Here is a 22287-nt window from a genome sequence, read left to right as displayed (position 1 = left end):
GCGATCGCACTCTGACCGGACTCACACTCTCGGGCACCGCTCCCGGTAAGGTCACTTTGCGTGTTTCTAGTCTGGGCGGAGCAGGGTCCTGCGGGGTCGCCGATGCGGAGCGAGGTGGGTGGAGAACCTGAACGAGTCCGCCTGTGGTGCAGCTTCCCCGGAGCGGAAACTTGGCGCGAAAAACGTGTGAGTCATGGGACCCTGAACTGGGCTGGCCACTCCAGTCGGGCCAAGTTGACAAAGTTCGCCAAGTTCTCGAGCGCGGTCACGCCTCCGGGCCGCGCGGCCAATCAGCGCCCACCGTGCCGGGCTCTGCACACACCGCCTCTGTGCAGAGGGTGTCCCGCAGAGTTGGCGGCCCCGGGGTGCGGGCGACATGGTGCGCGGCAGGATCTCTCGGCTCTCGGTCCGCGATGTGCGCTTCCCCACGTCGCTCGGGGGCCACGGCTCGGACGCTATGGTAAGCGCTGCCTGACCGCTGGTGCCCTCCCGCCCCGCCTACGCTGGGCCCTTTAGGCGCGGGGCACCCCACGGACCCCAGGAAGGTTCCCAACCTTGGAACCGTTGCTTTTGTAAGTGGACAGGTCAGGAAGGGGAATGAAGGTATCTAGAGACTCTCCACCCTTCTAGGTTTTTTTCTTTTTTCTTACCTTTCCTTTCTTTGCTGACGTTTAGTATTTCCTGTTTTTACGTTTACAATTCTCATTTTGCTGGAAATGCGAATCGTATTTGCAAAACGATGTTGTTAGGTTCCCACCAGTGAAACCCTAAAACACAGCGCTAGCTTCTCAACCAGAAGGAGACCAGGAAGCCCCGGGCAGGGTGTTTTAGGTGGTGATCCTGCTTCCGCCACAGCTTGCTGTGTGACCTGGAAAAGCTCCTAACCCAAGAGGCCCATCTGTGAAGAGAAGGAGTCACAGTCTGGCTGGAAAACCAGACGAGCAAACTCGCAGTAACTGGGTCGTGTGAGAGGGGGCTCTCATGAAGTTACCTGAAAACATGATTATAGAGGATGTGTCACGTAAAGAGTTAAGTAGGTGTCAGCCTTTGGAGATGCAGTAAAGTAAGCACTGAAGGGCATTTTTGCTCCCTGAGAGTGTTAGCGGGACACCCCACGCCACCACCACCTTCTAGTGCAGTGGTTCCCAAATATGAGTCCTGTGCAGGGTCTCCTCCAGTCCTGTCCCCACTGGATCCTCACTGCCCCTCCCGGCCCACTCACACATGGCACACTGGAAAAACAAAGTTGCAGGGTATGTAATGGATGTGTGAAACATCCGTGTTAGGATAATGATTATCTGTTACTTGTACGGAGGGAGGGGAATGGGTACCCAAGGACTTTCATTCACACTGTAAAGTTTTGCCTCTTAAGCTGGGTGGAGGGCACACTGATGTTTATTACATTCCCTGTGCTCTTTGTGTACCTGAAATGGCCTCTTGTTAAAAAGTGCTAAAGTTACTTAAAAGAATGTCCTTTATTCTGAGATTAGGTTCTTCCTGCTTTTAAAAAGCCTTATTTGTCCTTTCTTATATGATGTTATGGTAAATGACAAAACACACCCACTGGGCAATCCTTTGTGGATCTCCAAACAAATGTTTGAAATTTTACTGACTTGTAAGATTCAAATACCTGATCATGTGCTGTCACCTCTGCCCCTCTGAGGTGTAGCAGCTGTGGGGAAACCACACAATCTCTCCAGGCCTGGGTTTTCTCATCTGTAAAATGGGTATAACAGTGTCTGCTTCATACATGTAAATGAGATGTGTGTAGAGAGCCTGACACAGAGAAGGCTGGCAATAACTGTGGCTGTAATTACTGTTTACATATGAAGAAACTGAAGCAGAAGAGCACTGACCTCCACTTTTCTCTTCCTTGAATTTGTGAAGTGTTAAGGTTGCTGGCTTACCGTGGAATAATTTAGGAAATGGAATTTGTCTCTGGCCTGAGTGGTTTATGACCTCTGGGTCAGGAGAGATTATTATCTGACACCTGTATTGCAAGCTCATAAATACTGAAGTATTATCTCCCAGAGATATGGTGTGTGTTGTATGCTGATTTCCAAGTGCCTTCCTTTTAATTAATTAATTAATTAATTAACTTATTTATTTGGCCACCCCGAGGCATGCAGGATCTTAGGGGATCTAACTCGTGCCCCCTGCAGTGGAAGCGCAGAGTCCTAACCATTGGACCACCAGGGAACTCCCCCCAAGTGCCTCTTAATCGAAAGTCTGCTTGTCAGTCCTCAGCAGTACTGCCATGACTCTGAGGATTGCTCCCCCCACCCTCACGGGACGCAGCACTCAGCAGTTCAGCTCCCTCAGCACTTAGCAGCAGAGCGAGCCTTCCTGATCACAAGTAGGGTATTTTCATGAAGGAGCCCTGAAACTGTTCCCCATATTTGTTCAAGCAGTGGGTTCCAGTTACGATTTCTTACCAGCCTTTTAAGAAACGTGGAGCCCTCAGGCCTGCGGTGCTCTTACCAGCGCTTATCCAGGCGCTCACTACGGTTCCAGAGAGCCCAGCTCCAGCTGAGCCTGCCACTTCCCAGCCAGACTTCTTTTTTTCTTTTCCATTATAGTTTATATTAGATATTGAATATAGTTCCTTCTGCTATACAATAAATACTTCTTGTTTATCTATTTTATATACAGTAGTTTGTATACGTTAATTCTAAACTCCTAATTTATCCCTACCCGCCTTCTCCTTTGGTAAGCATAAGTTTGTTGTCTATGTCTGTGACTCTGTTTCTGTTTTGTAAAGTCCATTTGTGTCATATTTTAGATTCCACATATAAGTGATATCGTATGGTATTTGTCTTTCTCTGTCTGACTTACTTCACTTAGTGTGATAATCTCTAGGTCCATCCATGTTGCTGCAAATGACATTACTTCATTCTTTTTTACAGCTGAGTAATATTCCATTGTATATATGTACCACATCTTCTTTATCCATTCAACTGTCGATGGACACTTAGGTTGCTTCCATGTCTTGTCCCAGCCATACTTTTCCTCTCCATTCCCCATTGTCTGCTGAGCTCCCGGGAGCTGCTGTCCAGACCTCTCTCTCCCACCTCTGCCACCCAGTCCTGTGCCACTGTGTCGCCACAAAGACTGAAGACTAATGCGCCGTTGGCCCCATCTCTGCACATCAGCCTCCAGCCATCCCTCTCATCTTTCCCTTTATTCTGTAAGGCATGTCCTTCTCCAGAACTGATTTACGCCTGTGTCCCCATGCCCACCTTTCCTGACTGCCAGGGCCTGTTCCCTTTTCATTTTCAGTCTCTCCTTTTCTAGTGGCCCCTCTCCATCCCACATGGACAGGGCTTCCCACCTTGGAATAGTCTTTACTTGGCCCTTACACCTCTCCACCCCGTTTCTGTCCCTTCCCCACCGAACCCTAGATTACTGGTCCATGCCTGTTGCCTCCATCCCATACATCTACTTCCTCCTTAACCTGAAGTCGACCTGTGTCTCCTTCCTTCTCTTGGAACTGCCCTTTCTATTTCTTCTTCCAGTGTCCTTCACCCTGGTCTACATTTCTTGCTGTCTGCTCCCCCCCACCTCCCTCGCTGACCACTTGCTCTTCTGGCTGCTTCTTCCTATACTGACCCCCTTCTTCCCTCTTAAGGCTCAGGCCTCAATGCCTTTCCTGTCTCATCACACACTCCCATTAAGACCCCCTCTGTGTTCATGGCTTCAGTGACCACTTTTATGCCAAAGACTCCCAGATCTCATTCCTGGATCTTCACTCTCATCTCAAGTCCAACTGCCATCCTTCAGGAGGACATTCCTTTTGTCCACTCAGAGCTCCTGTGTTTCCTTTGGGGAACATGAACAGTTCCCTCTGATGGGAACTCTTGTTGGTGTTTTCTGTTCTTACGTGACGTCATTCCCGGGTTTATTTGGGGATTTCTCACGTTTGCGGATTTGGGGGGAGCATTTCCCCTGCAGCACACAGACCCTGACTACTCAGCTGCCTACGTTGTCTTGGAGACGGATGCGGAAGATGGACTCAAGGGCTACGGAATCACCTTCACTCTGGGGAAAGGCACTGAAGTTGGTGAGTTGAACATCCCTTGAGGTTCTAGAATGCTTAAGTTTCATTTACATTCCAGTTCTGACCTTATTTTCCTCCATATTTACACTGCTTGAAGTGAGTAAAAACAATGTTTGATGGTTTATTTCATTGGGATAAATTTTTAAATAGCAGAATTTGGCTTCTCTCCTTGTAGTCATCCATAGACTGCAGGTGAATCCTTGAATCTCAGCCGATTTCTCTGCAGAGCTTTGAGGACCTGAACTGCTTGAGTGAGTGAGGGACATGACGTAGGCAGGCATGCATTCACAGAACAAGGCTTATTGTTGTGTGCACAGAGTCTACTTGCTTTTCTGAATATTCCACACCGAGTTGGTTTCAAGTTCACTGCTCTTCTGGGCAGAAAAGGCTGTAGGTCCTGCCCAGTTTCAGAACTCTCATCTGGAAGAGCAGATAGTGAAGAATGCACATTGAGCCGTGAGTAAAGCCTGTCTTTTCTCAGAGCTGGATGAGGGCTCAGCGGTCTTGAGCGTCCACATTTTTGGAGATAAGGAAACTGAGGCCCAGACAGCCGCTCGGTTAGTCCTGACTGCCTGGAGTGCTTTCTCTCCAGAATATTTACATACAAATTATTTGCTTGTTTTTTTTTTAAATGCATAATTGTTTTTTTTAATGCACGCACAGTGTACAAAATTCAATATGTACAAAAAGAAGACCTCTGGCAGATCAATTTCAACGGCTCATTAGGAGCTGAAGCCGAATTATGATAGGTTGAAGGGTGAGGGTCCAGGAAGGGAGGAAATAGATTCTCTAACGTTGGTGGTGATGCGATACCTCCCTCATGGATATTTGTACTGTCAGCCCTTGCCTAGTTGTAGAAGAAAAGTCTTGACCCACTGAACGATTTTAGTATCTTTGAGCAGATAAAAGGTATGTGTGTGTGTGTGTGTGTGTGTGTGTAGGACAAGGGAACCTTTCTTGAGCGTTATGTGGATGCCATCAGGCTGTTCCAGCTCCTCCCAGGGCTACCGTCCAGTCGTCTGTCAGCTGGACCTTCCGCAGACGCCTCCTGTGTGCTAGGCGCTCTGCCAGGCGCTGCAGAAATGACTTTACAAAGAGAGAGAGAGAAAGGGGACAGAGTCCCACGTACAAGGAGAAGGAAAGCACAAACTTCTCAGGGAGACAGACATAAAAGAATCAATTAGTGCAGTGCGAGAAGGACTATTTTTTTTTTTTTTTTTGAGTACAAGCTACATGGAAAGAAGGTTAGTTCATTGTCCAGGAGGGTCAGGATGGCTTCAGAGCAACGGTGAGGTTTTGAGATGAACCTTGAGGGGTAACTAGGAATTGGCTGGTCAGAAGGAGGCACCTCGGCAATGATTCACTGACCCCCTCCCCCTAAGTCAACTATTCACTGTTGATGTTTTCCCCCAGGCAGTGACCGCTGACCCCCACAGGTTGCTGAGCTGTGTATCAGCTTCTCCTGCAACTTTAATTCTCTGGTGTAAGTTGAGCACTTTATGAAGCTGCTTTCTCCAACCACACAGGGCGGCCCCCAAAGTTTGTACAAAACTCAGCAAGCTTACAAGATGTGTTCTGGGACAAGCCATGAGAACCACTCTCTGTTAACAGCCAGGACCTGGAACTGGGCCCGCAGTGGAGGGACGCTGCACCGTCATGTGGTCCCTGGGACAGATGTGCTGCTGAGTTCACTGTGTGGGGACCTCCCTGACCCCTCCCCTCCCCTCCCCACACTGTCCCAATGGATGCCTCGAGCAGGAGAAATCAATTTCCATCTCTCTGTGCCTGGAACAAATGGCTCTTTTGTGGTGATGGAGGTGGCTTCCGCCTGTTTCAGACCACAGCATGATGGAACCCATTTTAATTTTAACCTTGTTGCACTTTTCTGGTGACTCACTCACTGCCACTGCCGTCTCACTGAACGTGTTACGTGGTGTTCAAATTAAAGTTGAAAAAAATTCCATTAGCTCATCACGGTTCTTCTGCAGCCTTTATCAGCCTACTTACCTAATCATCTTTTATGATCCAAGAAAACAGAAAGAAAACAATGCTTTCCTCATTACTGTGAAGAGAGCACCTATATGTGAGAGAGCGGGGAAAGTTATGGTTGATTTTTTTATGTATAAATGAGACCAATATAGTTTCTTTTAATAGGAAAAGAAAAAGAGGTGAAAAAAGCATAATTTTTAAAGAGAAAAAATGGCCATAAGGGTTCTTGCCAGCATGAGAGCTCAGACCCACGGTCCTCCATAGCCTTTACTGACTTGTCCCTCCCGGGCAGGAGGTCCCAGGAAGTGAGTCCTGGACAGATGTAGTCACAGGAGAGAACCCTGGCCTCAGTCAGCACGGAGCTGCCTTCAAGGCCGAGTGTTTCCAGACAGATTTCCCACCCATCGCTTCAGACATGCACACCTGAAGTAGACTGTTCTCCACACTGGAGTCAGACCACCACCGCCCAAATTTCTATGAAAGGCACCAAATTTTAGTAAACTTCCTGCAGTGGCCTCAGTTTGAGCGAGGAGAATCCACATCCTCTAGGTGAATATATTAGTGTTGCTTGCGCTTCTCTTAGAGCTGTGAAAGATGAGCCCATCCTCAACATTTGTTAAATGTGTTTGCTTTGTGATGTGAACAGTCCATGGTTTTCAGCAACCATCTCAGTAGATCAGAGGTTTGATGCAGATAATGATACGGACTCTCTGAGTCGCTGGCTTGTTCTTCAGATGTCTTTAATCCAAGAGCACCAACCATCAAGGAGTGGGGAGCACTCTGTCTTCTCACAGTTCTAGGGAATGAGTACCTGAACTGGAATCAGTCTGCATTCCATTAACAAAAGCCCTGGAGAACACGGAAGGTGTGGATCAGCCCTAAATGCTCTGTGTGAGAGCCAGTGCGAGTCATCTGAGGGCTGTGTCACACAGAGGCCAAGCATATCCTAAGAACATGTTTTAAATACTTGCAAAACATCTTTCTCCTAAGATCTGACTGATAGTAAAACTGTGCCTCTACAACTATCTTGTGAAATGATATGAGAATTTTAATATTGAAGCAGTGGCTATACCAAACAGAAGTCGATCAAAATTTTTAATAATAAATTCATTGCTTTAGGGCTAAGTTGATGACTTGGTTTGATTATTTTGGCCATTTACACATAGACTGAGCAAAGGATAGAAGGATCTTTCCCATACAGTTTGTTACTTTACTTGTTCATCTGAAATAACACAATAAAGTCTTTTTTAAGTAGAACACCAAAAATAAGTAATTGATGGTAATGCTAACCCAAATGAAGATTAACCTTGAAATTAGTTATGAAAAATGTAGTCTATCACAAGTCAATGGTAAGAAATTTAACATTTATGAAAAGTGTTTTCATGTAGTTTAACATTTTACATGTAAGTATTAAGCTAATTGCAAATTCATTTCATTTTTAATAGAGTTATGCTGTGAATTCAAGATACTTTCTACACTTGACAATGATGAAAAGGCATTTTTTAAAAAAATTCTATAAGTCAGAGTCTTATTCCTTAGGAACAATGAATTAGCAAGGTTTGGTTTTGAAGCTGACATATGGACACTTTACAAAGTGAACAGGAAAATGATTTGGGAACATGATTTAAACTTTCAGATCTATGGCTCTGTCAATCAAAATGGGTTTGCTCTTTTCAGAAATTAAGCTCAGTATATAGATTAACAGCTATTCTATTGTGTGCTATTAGTGTGTGCTATTAGTTATGACTACCATAGAAGACATATTTGGGGCAATTTTTAAAGGCATGTACCTTTTGTATTTAAAATTATTTTCATTAATGCCCACATTAGATTGTTTGTGGTGCTTGCGTGTCTTAATTTATTTACACCAAAACTAAACAAGAATTAAATCCCCTTTAATAGTTGTCTGTGCTGTGAATGCCCTGGTCCCCCACCTGCTTAACAAGGACCTTGGGGACATTGTTGGTGATTTCAGAGGCTTCTACAGACAGCTCACGAGCGACGGGCAGCTCAGATGGGTAAGGCACCTGTTTTGTAAAACACTTCTATAAATAACTCAGGTCTCATGTCCTTTGATTGCAGCATTTGTGAAAATAGACACAGGTTTATAATTTTAAGGTAAAACATTTTATTCAGATAAATTAGGGCTTGAACCATTTGGGCAATCAGTATTTTGAGGTAATCTGTTCCTTTCTGTAAGACTTGAATCTGGACATATTTGGATCCTGAGAGCTATCTCTGCCCTTATGGACCTCATCTCTGCTCCCTGGATGGGAAGAAGTGGTCTAGACCCTCTAGAGGATAAAGTGCTGAATGGACAACCTTTTTAAGGGAGACATAATGTGAGTAGAATTGAAGTTGTGGGAGGAGGTTATTAAGGACAAATGTAAGAGAAGGTCAAAGGTTAAGAAGAGAAAGACCAGAGCACCTTTATGTGTATAGGGCTATATTTGAACCCTAAGTTCAAAGCATGAAGAAAATGAGGTTCTAGAGAGAGGATTTTATCACAGTAAGGTCAGTCCAGCAGCCGAGACCTTGCCGATGTCTCCTGACATCAGCTCTGTCTTTTCCTAAGTGCTCAGTCTCCTGTCCATGCACAGAGAAAGGCACATTGTCCACATTGCCTCGGATTTCATTCTTAACTTCTGCCAACCAAGTGAAACTTGCTTTTAAAGCATCCCCTCGAAGGAGTTCCCACTGGTCGAATCTGGGACAATTCAAGCATCCAAATAAATGTGGTGGTGATGCGTATAAGTCACTGAATAACCTAAGACACCATGAGTCCATTCAGATAGCAAACAACCAACCAACAAGGGAAACTTTGTCATTACAATCGAATACACACTAATATAACAGGAATGGTAACATTAGAAAACTACCATATTACAACCATACCTGTAATTGATTGAGGCAAGAATCACCAATGGATGCTAAAACTTGGGGGCAATATTAATCTCCTTACTTAGAGAGGGAAATGGTAACCACACAGTGGGGAAGCCTAAAGGATACTGACTTACCCAAGCGCTAAAAGATAACAGCCCTAACAAAAAAATGTGGTGGCAACGTTGCAATCTAATCATGATGGGGCTGCAGACCAACCCAGATGGAGGAGCATTGTGTAAGTCAACTGGCCTGTACTCTTTAAGAATATTGATATCATTTTTAAAAAGAAGAAAATTTGCTTCAGATAAAGAGAGACTAAAGTGACATGTCAGCTAAATGCAATATGTGAATACAACAAAGTACATTATTGGGACAATTGGTGAAATTTGATTATGGACTGTCTTTGTAGGTAATAGTATTCTATCAATGTTATATATTCCCTGAATTTGATCCTTATTCTGTGGTCATGTAAGAGAATGTCCTTGTTTTTAGGAGCTACATTCTGAAGTACTTAGGGTTAAAGGGGCATGATATTTGCAACTTACTCTCAAATTACTCAGTAAAATAAGTTTACATTATATATTTTATTTTTCTGCAGATATGTGTATATGTGTGTATATATGTATATACAAAGAGAGAGAGAGAGAAATATACAGGAGTTCTTTGTGCTATTCTTGCAAATCTTCTATAGGTTAGAAACTATTGAAAAAGAGCTTACCCTCTAAGTGAGTTTCCATCGCTGCCTTTTAATTCATGAAACGTGTCCCTGGCTAGAAGACCTAAATATCTTTTTCTTTTCTAAGAAGTGCTGGTGTGTTTTGCTTCCTAACCAGATCGGTCCCGAGAAGGGTGTGGTGCATCTGGCCACGGCGGCCGTTCTCAATGCCGTGTGGGACCTGTGGGCCAAGCAGGAGGGAAAGGTAATCCTCCAGGCAGCACCTCTGTGACCCTGCAGCACAAACACTTCCTCTACGAGCAAAGGCAAATGCACAGCAGGCTCCCAAGTGACATACGGAGAATTGTTCGATTATTTGTCTCCGCTGAGAGGTACTGGCCACAGTCAGGTTGTTGTCGGAGTAGGTTAGAAAGGGCTGAGCAAGAAGGGGTGGCAGAGGCGAGGGGCTGGGAGGCAGCGTGAGCCGGTGGGCAGGCAGGCAGGTGTTAGTCTGATAGTGGGAATTCGCCACTAGTGCATTTACTGTCAGAAAACAAGTGGGTACTTCACACATTTTACAAATCTTTTCTTTTCTTCAAGCCTCTGTGGAAGTTACTTGTTGACATGGTAAGTAAATTCTTTAATATTCTCATTGTTTCTGTAAATGAAATGGATTTCATGGATTACTTGCCTTTTGATAATCAGTAAATACATTCAGCACTGTCTCTGGATCAATCACTGTAGTGCTGATCAAACAAAAACCCAGTAAAGTCTAATATTCTTTTTTTTTTTTTTTTGGCTGCGTTGGGTCTTTAGTTGTGGCACGTGGGATCTTTCTTTGCCGCGTGCGGGCTCTTTGTTGCGGCGTGTGGGTTCTCTCTCCAGTTGTGGCATGGGGGTCTTTTCTTTCTCCAGTTGTGGCACGTGGGTCTTTTCTCTCTCCAGTTGTGGCGTGCGGGCTTCTCTCTAGTTGTGGCTCACAGGCTCCAGAGCATGTGGGCTCAGTAGTTGTGGCGCACGGGCTTAGTTGCCCCGCGGCATGTGAGATCTTAGTTCCCCAACTAGGGATTAAACTCGCATCCCCTGCATTGCAGGACGGATTCTATACCACTGGACCACCAGGGAAGTCCCAAGTCTAATATTCTTTTTCTGGTATTTGAAGTAACAAAGAGCTGTGCTCATGCAGGCAGGGAGGTCCGATGGTCCTGCCTCCCCCACTGTGGCACTTGCTTACACATACAATACAAATTCTTGAGTTTCCGTTTCCTAACTGTGAAAAGGGGATAATCATAACTTCTCTAGAAACTCCATAGAATTGGTTTAAAGACCAATTGAGAAAAGTGCCTTACAAACTCTGATGAGCAAGATGTTATTATTAAAATATTATCTGGTCACTTTGACTCCAAGAGCAAATGGCAGATCAGACTCTTGAGGAAGGAGCCCATGGTGAATTCTAAAGATGTGCCCCTGCCGTTTCCTTTCTCCTTGACCTGTTGATATCAGGGATGAGCACCTGGCTGCCAAGGAGGAAAAACCTCTGGGCAGGTTAAGGAGAGTGAACTTCAGACCCAGGCAGACCTGGCTTTGAGTCTGGACTCCACCACTTCCTGGCTGTGTGACCTTGAGCATGCTGCTTAACCTCTCTGAGCATCATCTGGCTCGGGGCGATGCCTTAGATGGTTGCTGAAAATCTGGTGGTTAACAAACGAAGGTCCTGGGACTTCCCTGGTGGCGCAGTGGTTAAGAATCCGCCTGCCAATGCAGGGGACACGGGTTTGAGCCCTGGTCCGGGAAGATCCCACATGCGGCAGAGCAACTAAGCCCGTGCGCCACAACTACTAAGCCTGCGCTCTAGAGCCCGCGAGCCACAACTACTGAGCCCGTGTGCCCTAGAGCCTGTGCTCCACAACAAGAGAAGCCACCGCAATGAGAAGCCCACGCACCGCAACGAAGAGTAGCCCCCACTTGCCGCAGCTAGAGAAAGCCCGCACGCAGCAACGAAGACCCAACACAGCCAAAAATAAATAGATAAATAAAGTTACTAAAAAAAAAAAAAAAAAAAAGAAAAAACAAAGAACCATGGCCTTGAAGACTGTTGGGCCGGCAGACCTTGTCCCTTCTCTGGAGGAAAGTGAAAACGAGAGGCTGTAACATCATCTCTCTGACATGGTTGCGGGTGGCATGGGGGTGCCATCTGAAGGGGAAGGACGTGGACCTCTTGAGCCACCTGCAGGCTCAAGGTTGGCCTCTCAGAGGGGTGCTGGAGGTGGCCCCCAGAACTGAATGATTTGGGGCCACTAGGAAGGTGCCTGAAATCCCACCTGTGGACTTTTCATTCTTTTGGATCCTGTTCCCTGTTTCAATGCCAGTGGTCTTAAAAGAAGAAGAATCTCAGCATTGAGAGCTTTTATGATATTTAAGGGTTACAGCAGAGTACTATTGGTCACAGTACAACCTGCTTCCAAACTGACTGACTTAGATTGGGGTGGGGAGGTCTCGCCAGAGACCCAGCCGAGAATGTGGGCCTCCCCAGTGAAGCCAAAGCCCCGACTTCAGGGAGGGAGGAGAAGGGGACCCAAAGGTCCTTTCCCGGACAGAATAAGCCCATGTCCAGCAGATTCTTAGAAACATAATCCACTTGTGAATTGATGTGGGCCTTTCCTACCTGCTATCTTGCTGCCAGGACCCCAGGAAGCTGGTATCCTGCCTAGATTTTAGGTACATCACCGACGTCCTGACAGAGGAGGAAGCCTATGGTGAGTCATGCCCAGGAACTGGGAGCTTTCTGGTCCATTCTAATATGGAAGCAACGGGGCTGAGTGCTTTGTTGTCTGAAAGAGTGATAATGCTTTTTATTTTTTCCAGAAATCCTGCGGAAAGGTCAAGTTGGGAAAAAAGAGCGAGGTGGGTTGTGAGGAAATTCATTATTTTTGCTATCATTGTGCACTTTTGAGTGTCCCCGTCCTTGAGCGTCCAGGGGTTCGCATCATCCCCCTGCAGCAGGCCCATGGACAGACGGTTGAGTCTAGATGCAGCGGCCTCCTGGTGTGACCTCTTAGGTCAGAGTTCACTTCGGCCACTGCTGGGAGCAAGGCTAGTTTTAGGGTTACACCGCACGCCACGGGCAAGGCCTTGGCCAGCAGGGCGTCCCAGAGGGTATCCCGGGCCCTGGGTGTGACATCCTTGGGATCCGCACCGCCTCCGGGTGCCTGTGCAGGGTGGGCAGGAGAACAGCTGGATTCTCTGTGGGCAGCGCCTTAGCCACGGGCAAGTCTAAAGCTGAAGGTCCCGCAAACACAAAATGTTGACGAGCGTCGTGTTTCCACAGAAGAGCAAATGCTGGCGCACGGCTACCCTGCCTACACCACATCATGCGCCTGGCTGGGCTACTCGGACGCCACACTGAAGCAGGTGGGCGCTTGAACCTGGTTTTCTAGACAGGCTTTCTGGAGAGACGTCATGTTTTCCTCTTAGCCTTTCTGAATCGTTAGGGATCCCAGGCCTCGCCCTGGAGGTCCTTGGACGTGAGCAAAAGGAAAGCTGTTTCCGTTGTGGACGCTGGGCCCGTGAGCTGGTGAGCCCCACCTCGGCCCTGGAGGGGGAAGCCGATTCCCGGGCAGAGGCAGCAGCATAACATGGTGCAATGTGAGCCCTAACCGTGCTCTGCCTCAGTTTCCTCACTGCGAAGTGGGGAAATAATAGCTGTCCTGGGGGGTTTTGAGGATGCCGATGAATGCTGCCGTGGTGTGATGCTCGCAGCACGTGGTGGCCCCTGGCGGGCGGTCAGCGCCTGGCTGCCTTACTGCCCTTTCCCGTCACCCTGCGCTCGCCTGCCGCTGAGGGAGAGAGAGAGGGGGAAGACTAGCTTCTGTTTGTTACTCTTTTATCCACTCATTGTGTGGATGCCACAGAACATCCTGGCTTTAAAAAGAGGGACAGAAATGCTCCATTCCCCAACGAGGAATGTTGTGACCATTAATGAAATGGTTCCCATAGAGATGAGGAAAGAAAGTCACCAAGCGGTCATGCTCTGTTGGCTAAGCTGTTTCTGCTCTGAATTTCAACACATGGTTGTTCTTCTGGTTCATGGTACAGCCGTAGCGTTTGTGAAGCCGCATCAGAGATGGCCAAGGTGCTGCTTAGACCTAGGAGAGTGTGTGGTGACGGCTCTGCTCCTCTCCCCACAGCTCTGCAGCAAGGCGCTGGAGGACGGCTGGACCAGGTAACTTATTTGGGTGAACTTGACTCTCCAGTTAGCAAGAGAGGCTGGTCGGTGGAGAGGAGCCAGGATCCAAAGGCACCAAGGAGGCCAGGGTTCGCCCGGAGCAGTCTGGTGTGTAAGGACACACAAGGGAAATTTCAGCTGAAGCTCTTTCTTCAAAGACGAGCTATGAGTCTTGTTAGAATCCTGGAACATCAGAGTTGAAAGAGATCATTGATTTCCAGCCCTGATCTAGAAATCTACTCTTTACTATAGTAACAAGCTTTGATTCAGCTTCTACGTGAAAACCTCCAGAGGCAGAGAGCTTGTAGGGCACTTGTGCGTTGTTGGAAGGCTCTGAGTGTTAGAAGAGCTTCAATGTAGCAGACCCTTTGCTTCCCTATAACTTCCAGCCACTGGTCGCAATAATTCTCTTCGGAGTTCTTCTCCCAAGAGCCTGGCCCCCCTCTTCCCCAGGCCACCTCCTCTCCAGACTAACCCTCTGCCTTCTCTTCTGTCCTTCTCCTGTGTGGTTATGGACCCCTGGGCCTCCTGGGGTTTCCTTGGGGTAAACTATGGTGGGCAGTGGCCCCGAATCCCAAAGCTGTGCAGGACACAGAGGGACCATCACCTTATGATCTGGTCACTGAGTCCATCCGTGCTGCTCAGGGTGGACATTGTGCCTGGGACCCGTCACCAGGCTCTCTGCACGACAGTCTGGCCACCGCCTCCTGCTGCTCCGTGTGGTCTGTGGGGCAGGAGCACTAGCGTGCCCTGCTGCCACTTGCGGTAGGTTTAGAAAACCATTTGTACAGGTTGCTTAATAAGTAAGGACCAAAAAAAAGATCTCCGACCAACTTTTAAAAAAAAAGTGCAGAATCTTGGGCCTCACCCCAGACCTGCTGCATCAGAATCTGCATTCTAACAAGATCCCTGGGTGATCTGCCTACCCACTGAACTTTGAGAGGCACTGAATTCTGGTTGAATCCTCAGCTAAGTAAAGGGTTGGGGACTGAGAACTTGATGGAGGCAGCATGAAGCAGTGGAAAGACGCTTGGGATGTGGTGGATTTGGAATCAACATCATGCCTTTTCCCTTCATCTCCTGCAGTGCCTGCCTGCTGTGTGACCATGGGCAAATTGTTCAACCTCTCTGAACCTCATTTTCTCTCTATAAAATGGGAATAATAATATCTCATGGTTCTCCTCAAAGTTGCTGTCTCTGAAAAGGACCAGCACAGCCGGGATTGGTAGCAGGTGCTCAGTAAGTGCTGGCACCTTCCCTCCCTCCATGTACCCAGGAAAGGCTGGAGTAGACACCGCTGAGTCAGAGAAGGCCGAGGAGAGATTTCCTAGGCCCCTGAGCATGGGAAGCCCAGCATCCAGAAGCTAAGGCTTCCACCCAGGATAGAAAGGTCATCTTTAGTGTGTTTGGTGCTGAGCGCGGGGGAGAGAATGGCACAGGCTGTGACAGGGGCTTTTTTGTCAGCAGAGGGTGGGTGTTGTGGAAAGGAGGACCTTGGGCCATCCTGGCTCCCAAGCGGCAGCCTGACGTCCGTGTGTAGGAGAGGCTGGCGAGTGAGGGAGAGGATGCCAGCTCACCCGCCAAGTCTGACTATGCCTTTTCCGTTCTTAACTCCTCTTCATGGCACAGCAAAAACTCAATGTTATTAAAGATCTAGCTGCTCTGTCCATTGCTGGACTTCAGGACAGCAGGTAGAGTTACTGCCCCGATACTGAGTAAAAAGATACACTTATAGGGTTATTTTTGAGTGGCTCATCTGAAGATTGACTGGGAAAGGGCAAGAGTTTACTAGAAAATGCGACCTGTGAATTATTGACAGAAACAGTCACTTCTGCAGAAAAGCCACGTGTCTTTGCCAAGTCAGGGGACAGATCTAAATTACGAGACCAAATTTATTTTATAGGTTTAAGGTAAAAGTTGGTGCTGATCTCCAGGATGACATCCGTAGATGCCGACTCATCAGAAACATGATCGGCCCTGAGAAGACACTGGTAAATAACCTCCCTGCCACTGAGAAGTAAGCAGCTGTATGTGAGAAGCCTTGTCCAGGGCCAAAATACAACTTGTTTCAAGCAAGGATTAAAGAACATTGGGAATTTTAACACCGTATGTCAGAAGTACAGCTTTGAGCTCTTGGAGTAGGCAAATTCTTTAAAAAAACAAAAAACAAAAAACTGAGGGGGCTGATTGGTAGTTTTTTATTCTGCAGAACTAATTCAGTAAGATCAGGTTTAGGGATTGTTTCTTTGTGCTAGGACAGATGCGCCTAAGCAAACCGGTCTCCCATTGGCGCCCCCGGTATGTCAATCATTCAACCCCCCTTCTTAACAAATCTGCCAACCCACCTTCAGGTAGGTGGGTCTCAGGGAGCCATTGCTCAAGAAATGCTGGAACTTTTGCAGAGATAAATGTTAAGGATCAGTCATTCCTACGTATTTTTATAAAACATTTCCTCCTATGTGTAAAATATTTTCATAACATAGTCACAAGATGTTTTTATATTTTTTTGGAGGCATGTTTCATATATTAAAATAGAAGTTTGAGTCCTGGACCTAAGATCAAAAGTCCCATTATTTATACATGAATTAATGCTAGTTTTGTCTTGCGAGGTCATTCTCATCTAAATAATTTATGACAGAAATAGATTCTGGGCGCACTATCCTCTGGTTCCCACAGCGTCCCACAAGGGACCTCTAACCACTCAGAACATTCTACTAAAGAAATCCATCTCTGTGTCTGACTTCTCCAAGTGTGATGGTATCAGGGATGGAGAGGCCCTTTCTTGTCTCTGCACACCCAGCACCTGGCTTCCTGGCAGTCTCGCTGCACAGAGGGCCCAGGCCTTAGAGCGAGAGGCCTGGATTTGAACTCACCATTTACTTATCGTCCTTGAGCAAGTTACTTCTCTGCATGTCAGTTTTCTTGTCTGTAAGATGGGTTAATGTGAACTGCCTCATAGAGTTATTATAAATATAAAATGGGACAAAATCCATTAAATGTCTAGCAGAGTAGATGCCTAATTAATGGTAGAGTTTGGGTTATTTATTATTGTGCCAAACACATAGTAGGCAATAGCCAATAAGTGACTATTGAACAAACTCGGTATTAACTGTGCATGATTCAGAATGTGATAAAACAGTTCCTACAAATGATGAACCCTGCAAGACAAATGTATTTGGGTGGTTTCTAAATGTAGATCAGGCTGGAGCTCCAGGGCCAGCGAGCACTTCTGGGCCGAGGCCAGGGCACTTCTGGACCTCACAGCGGCTCCCTGAGCGACTTGCATCTCCTCTGAGACAGTATCTGGAGCCAGAGTTCGTCTTGGTGGCTGCTCTCGGGCTCCCTTTGTTATGGGTGTGTGCTGGGCCCCAGCAGTCAGTGGCACCGAGTGACAGCATTTCCTCCCTGGGAGCCACAGCCTGCAGCAAGGTCAGCAGCGGGCACACCTCCCCACGAAGGGTCTCTCCCTCCTTTCAGATGATGGATGCCAACCAGCGCTGGGATGTGCCCGAGGCCGTGGAGTGGATGGCGAAGCTGGCGGAGTTCAAGCCCCTGTGGATTGAGGAGCCCACCTCCCCTGATGACATTCTGGGGCATGCCACCATTTCCAAGGTAAAAAACCTGCTGCTGCTGCTAGAGTGCTGGTCACAGATCCTAAGATTCCTGGGCTTATATTCCCTTTCACAGTTCTGTTTATTTTAGAGAAAGTAAATTGCTAAAAGTTGAAAGGCTACCAGCAATCCAAAGGTTAACAGACCTGATTCCCATACTTTGTAAATACAGAAATCTGATACTCAAATATTTTACTCACCCAGATTGAAACAAAGTGTAGATTCCTCTGGCTGATTCACAAGCAAAGGTTTGCTTAGCTAATGTCAAGGTCAGGCCTCCCCATGAGAAGGCTGCCCATCCCTTTCCACAGAGCCCTTGAACCAGGGCGCTTCCTGGGCAAACTCACCTGAATTTGGGCCGGCTTCTCTCCCTTTCATATGTAAGAATATGTGAGAAGTATCCTCTCAGGGAGAGTCTCCCATTAGCCGGGTTCACAGCACAGATCTATAAGCCAGAGCGCCAGGTGGATCACTCATAAGGAGAAAGTGTAACTTCTGGGAGCCCTATATTTTTGCATCCTCTGACAGAGCAAGCTCCACGAGTAGCCCTATTTAAACCAAAGGCTGCCGGATGGGTGAGAAATCAGGGAGGAACTGGTTGTGGGATGGAACACATACTGGCGTCAGACAGAGATGGCCCAGTGCACCCCCCCGCAACCCCCTCTACCACCTTCTGCGGCTCCTTAAACTTCACACGGCTCGACAGCAGGGCTGTTTCCTTCTTCAGCTCTAGATAGCTGAACAGCTCTAAATATTTTTAAACATTAGGAGTCTCAGTTCAAAAACTTAGGAAAATAACATCAGGTTGCCTTATATTTTACAGGCACTGGTCCCCCTGGGAATTGGCGTTGCCACCGGAGAACAGGTAAGAGATGTCTCCTCAGGGTCAGCACACACTGGCCACTGACTGGGGACACTGGCATACGCTAGGCTACATCACCTGTGTTGTTCTGAGTTGGGAGATTTTTCTTAATCTTAGAAATTGGGTCATCTTAGACCACTTCATAGTCTGGAGTAAGATATATATAGTCAAGAGTTTGCATGTTCTTCTACAATTCCTATGACTAAGGTCATTTATCTCTTTCAAAGTAGCTCATCGGAATTTACAAGGCAGCAACTTAAAGCTGCAGGGGCCTAATATGCACCATGTGGTTTTAAGAAAGCCAGCTTCCAAACTGGGTAAACATGATTGCGTTCCCTTTTTGTGCTTATAAACGAAGCACAAGCGCCTGCCAAAGCCCGCGGCAGGCGGCCCACGAGCGGAGCTGTGTGAGGGAACAGATTCTCGGCTTTCCCGGCAAAAGGAGCAGTGCCGTTCTGCCACGCTTCTGTTTTGTCGCCCGTGCCACCTGCTCATCGCCATCCCCTTATTTCATCCTGATGCTTCATCTCCCACTTACCAGTTGAGGTGGCGGTTATGCACTGATAGGTGGCGAGTGGTGTGACTTTTACGTGACACACATGTGGTTCTGCCAGCAAATCTGTAACGAAGTGATCAGAAGGTCCCCGCCTGGCCTGTCAGGGCTCACCTCATGCCAAGTGAGAACAAAAAATGAATACAGTCCGGGCTTCCAGGAGGCCACCAATGAGAGACTCGGAATGGGCGCAGTGCCAGGTGTACAGATCCTGAAGGCCGAGGCTGACTCTTATGTGGGTGTATTTTAATTCTATTTCCAGTGCCACAACAGAGTGATATTTAAGCAACTCCTACAGGCAAAAGCCCTGCAGTTTCTCCAGATCGACAGCTGCAGGCTGGGGAGTGTCAACGAGAACCTCTCAGTGCTGCTGATGGCCAAAAAGTTTGACAGTAAGGGCACCGCGGGGCCGCGGACCAAACACCATTTCCCTGCCTGGTTCCCTCTGGAGTTTCCCATTTTGACTTTTTTCTAACTGTCATTGAGGCTTAATCAGGGAATCTTTGATGATTTTCATTCCTAAATATTAATGATTTAATCACCTGAAGGCAACAAGCCAAGCCGCAGGTTCTCCTTCACTTCTCCCTCTCTGCCCTACTTGGCACTCAGTGGAAATCTGTCTTCACTTTTAGTTCCTGTGTGCCCGCATGCTGGTGGAGTTGGCCTCTGTGAACTGGTGCAGCACCTGATTATATTTGACTTCATATCAGTCTCTGCAAGCCTCAAAGACAGGTCAGTGATGTGGCATTAACTTCAGTACTGTCTCTCAATCCAGGCCAGACCCCTGGCCACTGGCACATCCCATAACTCAAAGGCAGTTTGAGACCCACTACTGAATAGTCTTTTTTCTTCTAGAGCGTGGTTTCCTGGCAGCTGACTTACTGTTTTCTAGGTACATAAGGGGGGTGGGGAGAGTCTGCAACCAAATGGAAACCAGAAACAGCTTCTGTTTCTGACTTTCTGAAGCCCCGCTTTCATCATATGTATACTCTCTGCTTCTGTCCAATTTCTTCCCAACACTGGAGTCTTCAGGATCTGGCTGCATCTTTTAGTTCCATCTTATATCTCAACATGCGCCAGGTGAGCTTTAAATTAGGACAATCTCCTTCCAGTCACCTGCAGACATACGACTTTATTATGCCTTTCTTTCCTCCCAGAATTAAATGCGATAGTGCAGAAAGATCACTAGGAGTATATGGTGAAAGCATGAGGACATGCATGGGAAAGGTGAACATCAAGTTCAGGATTGAGAAATGGGATCTGTGAGGGTCTATGGGGACTTCAACTATAAAGTAATGGTTCTTTCTGGGTTTTAATATGCCTGAGATATTTTAAACTAGAAAATGAACACTCCTAGGTTGTTCTGCTTTTGCCCCCTCATTTCAGTTCCTTAAAGGACCAAGGGAGGGGGCTCCAACCAACCTTGACAGGTCCTGCAAAGTTTTGAGGGATGCAAAAAAGAGGGTCAGACCTGACCCACTGGGCACTATGCCCACCCATGAGTGGGTGAGAACCTCATGCCACTCCCTGAAAGCAGACCTCACTGCTTGGGAATGCCACCATGCAGGAGGGACAGCCACCAGACACAGATGCCATGTGCTGATACCTGCTTTGTAATCCTGTGTGTGGAGCACCACTTCCCTGTTCATTCTTCAAGGCCCACTGTCCTCTCCCAAGGGGCCGGTTCTTCATCTGTAGCCTGTTCTTTATAATATGTACTGTGTATAATCTATAGTCAACCACTTGGTATCTACGGCCATTGAAACCACAAGGCCCTCTCTTACCAGTTCCTTTGTGTCCCCAGCACTGGACACACGGCCTGCTCATCTCAGCTGTTCATTAACCAATGGCTGAAGTAAGGCAGTAGAGTTAGGTCACTTGCCCCAAGTCACAAAACTAGACAGTGGCTGACACCAAATTTGAACAGATTGGTCTGATCCTAAAACCTGTGCTCTTCTAAATCATTTGTGTAGCTGGAAGGGACCTCATTTGGTGACTTTAATCTGTTCATCTTTTGGCTAGAGGCACCCAAATAATCCCAGATACGTCTAAGTCTAAATTGATGCCTTTTGGGTCACAAAACCTTAAGTTAAAAGATACTTCACAGTTCATTTCATCCAAGCCCCCACACTGCTTTATCTTACAGAGAAGAACCTGAAGTCCAGAGGCTGAGGACTTACATAGAAATACATGGTATCAGCCCAAGCCTTGGCAGAGTCCATCCTTTCTTAGTGGTGCTCGCCCCTTTGCCCTAACAGCATCACATGAACTATCTAACTGAAGGCATTGTTACCCCAACCCGATTCCTTCCTCCCAGGATGTGTGAATACGTCGACCACCTGCACGAGCACTTCAAGTACCCCGTGATAATCAAGAAGGCTTCCTACATGCCTCCTAAGGTGAGTTTGGCCAGGGAGGCCCCCCCCAGGAGGTGCTGCCAGCCCTGCCCTACTCTTCTCAGGAGCTAGACCCCAGAGCACAAAGCTTTGTCTCCTTCGAGTCTGTCTGCAATATCTAGAAACAAACGGCTCTTTAGTTAGTCAAATTCCCCAGGCCTGAAGGTCAGGATGCCCCTGACAAGGCTTCTCTCATGCCAGCCTTTCCTCACCAGCTGGACCTGAAAACATGCACTCCTTGGGCCCTTCCTGCCCAAAACAAAACAAAACTAAAAAAAAACCCGGCACCATCTAGCAAGTTAGTGAAAGGTTTTGACTGCAGTTGTGTTATCTGCGCCATTTATCCTTCTGTTCAAGATATCCGGGCTCATTTTCACCAACAGAGGTTGAACTATCAAAGGAAGCGTGAATAGTTAACTAATCCTGAGAAGCAGCCAATAAAGTGCATCCCTCTCCCTCATTTCAAACAACCTGCAAACTTATTTTTAAAATATTAATTCAGTTGCCTCTGGCTTAGATTTAGAAGCATTTCTAGGAACAGCAGAAATAAGTAAAATAAATGACTTTTGTTCTAGGTGGTTATTAACATGATTCCATTTTTTGTCTTTGATAGGATGCTGGTTATTCAACAGAAATGAAGGAGGAATCTGTAAAGAAACACCAGTATCCAGATGGTGAAGTTTGGGAGAAGCTCCTTGCTGCTCAAGTGAATTAGAGCTGAATGCTTAACAGCTTTTGCTTTAAGTGAAAAGGCTTAAAATTTCTTGGGTATGGTTTTACAAAAATAGAAAAAAAAATTCATCCTACCAATCAGAACAAGTTCAGCTGAAAGTCATACTAACCTCAGGCATCAGCTTAGTCGTCATTACTTGATTCTTTTAGCAAAAAACACATTCTCCTATGTAATCTTTAAACAAAAGTAGATCCAACTGTCTCAAAGTCCAGGAAGATGTTAAATCTTAAAATTTCTATCACGTGCTGGTACCTAGACATTAAACTATACTTTGAAAATAAGCAGCATGTTGGAATAATTCCTTAATCTTTTTAAAAACACAC

General features: G+C 46.8%; 1 protein-coding gene and 1 long non-coding RNA gene across 10 annotated transcripts in view; one reads left to right on the top strand and one right to left on the bottom strand.

The window, feature by feature from the left end:
* LOC309610599 overlaps nt 1–22287 on the bottom strand; it is a 504212-nt gene that overhangs the window by 415613 nt on the left and 66312 nt on the right. The window lies entirely within an intron of this gene.
* LOC309610526 (mitochondrial enolase superfamily member 1) lies at nt 88–22245 on the top strand. Of its 9 annotated transcripts, none has more exons than XM_082353576.1 (17): nt 88–460; nt 3938–4060; nt 7949–8064; nt 9763–9849; nt 10185–10211; nt 12268–12340; nt 12450–12488; nt 12913–12995; nt 13772–13806; nt 15713–15800; nt 17287–17421; nt 18244–18285; nt 19098–19227; nt 19468–19567; nt 19868–19915; nt 21153–21234; nt 21845–22245. In XM_082353576.1, exons 1-17 carry the CDS (start codon nt 103–105, stop codon nt 21944–21946), a joined length of 1668 nt encoding a protein of 555 aa, XP_082209702.1. In that variant the 5' UTR covers nt 88–102; the 3' UTR covers nt 21947–22245. The 9 variants fall into 9 exon arrangements, with proteins under 9 accessions (XP_082209702.1, XP_082209703.1, XP_082209704.1 ...); XM_082353582.1 differs by having other exon boundaries at nt 322–460; nt 3952–4060; XM_082353577.1 differs by lacking the exon at nt 19868–19915.

Source organism: Balaenoptera borealis, assembly GCF_965194805.1.
Source record: "Balaenoptera borealis genome assembly, chromosome: 14".
Lineage (NCBI taxonomy): Eukaryota > Metazoa > Chordata > Mammalia > Artiodactyla > Balaenopteridae > Balaenoptera > Balaenoptera borealis.
The sequence above is the reverse complement of the archived record's forward strand: the minus strand, read 5'-3'. Positions and strand labels throughout refer to the sequence as shown.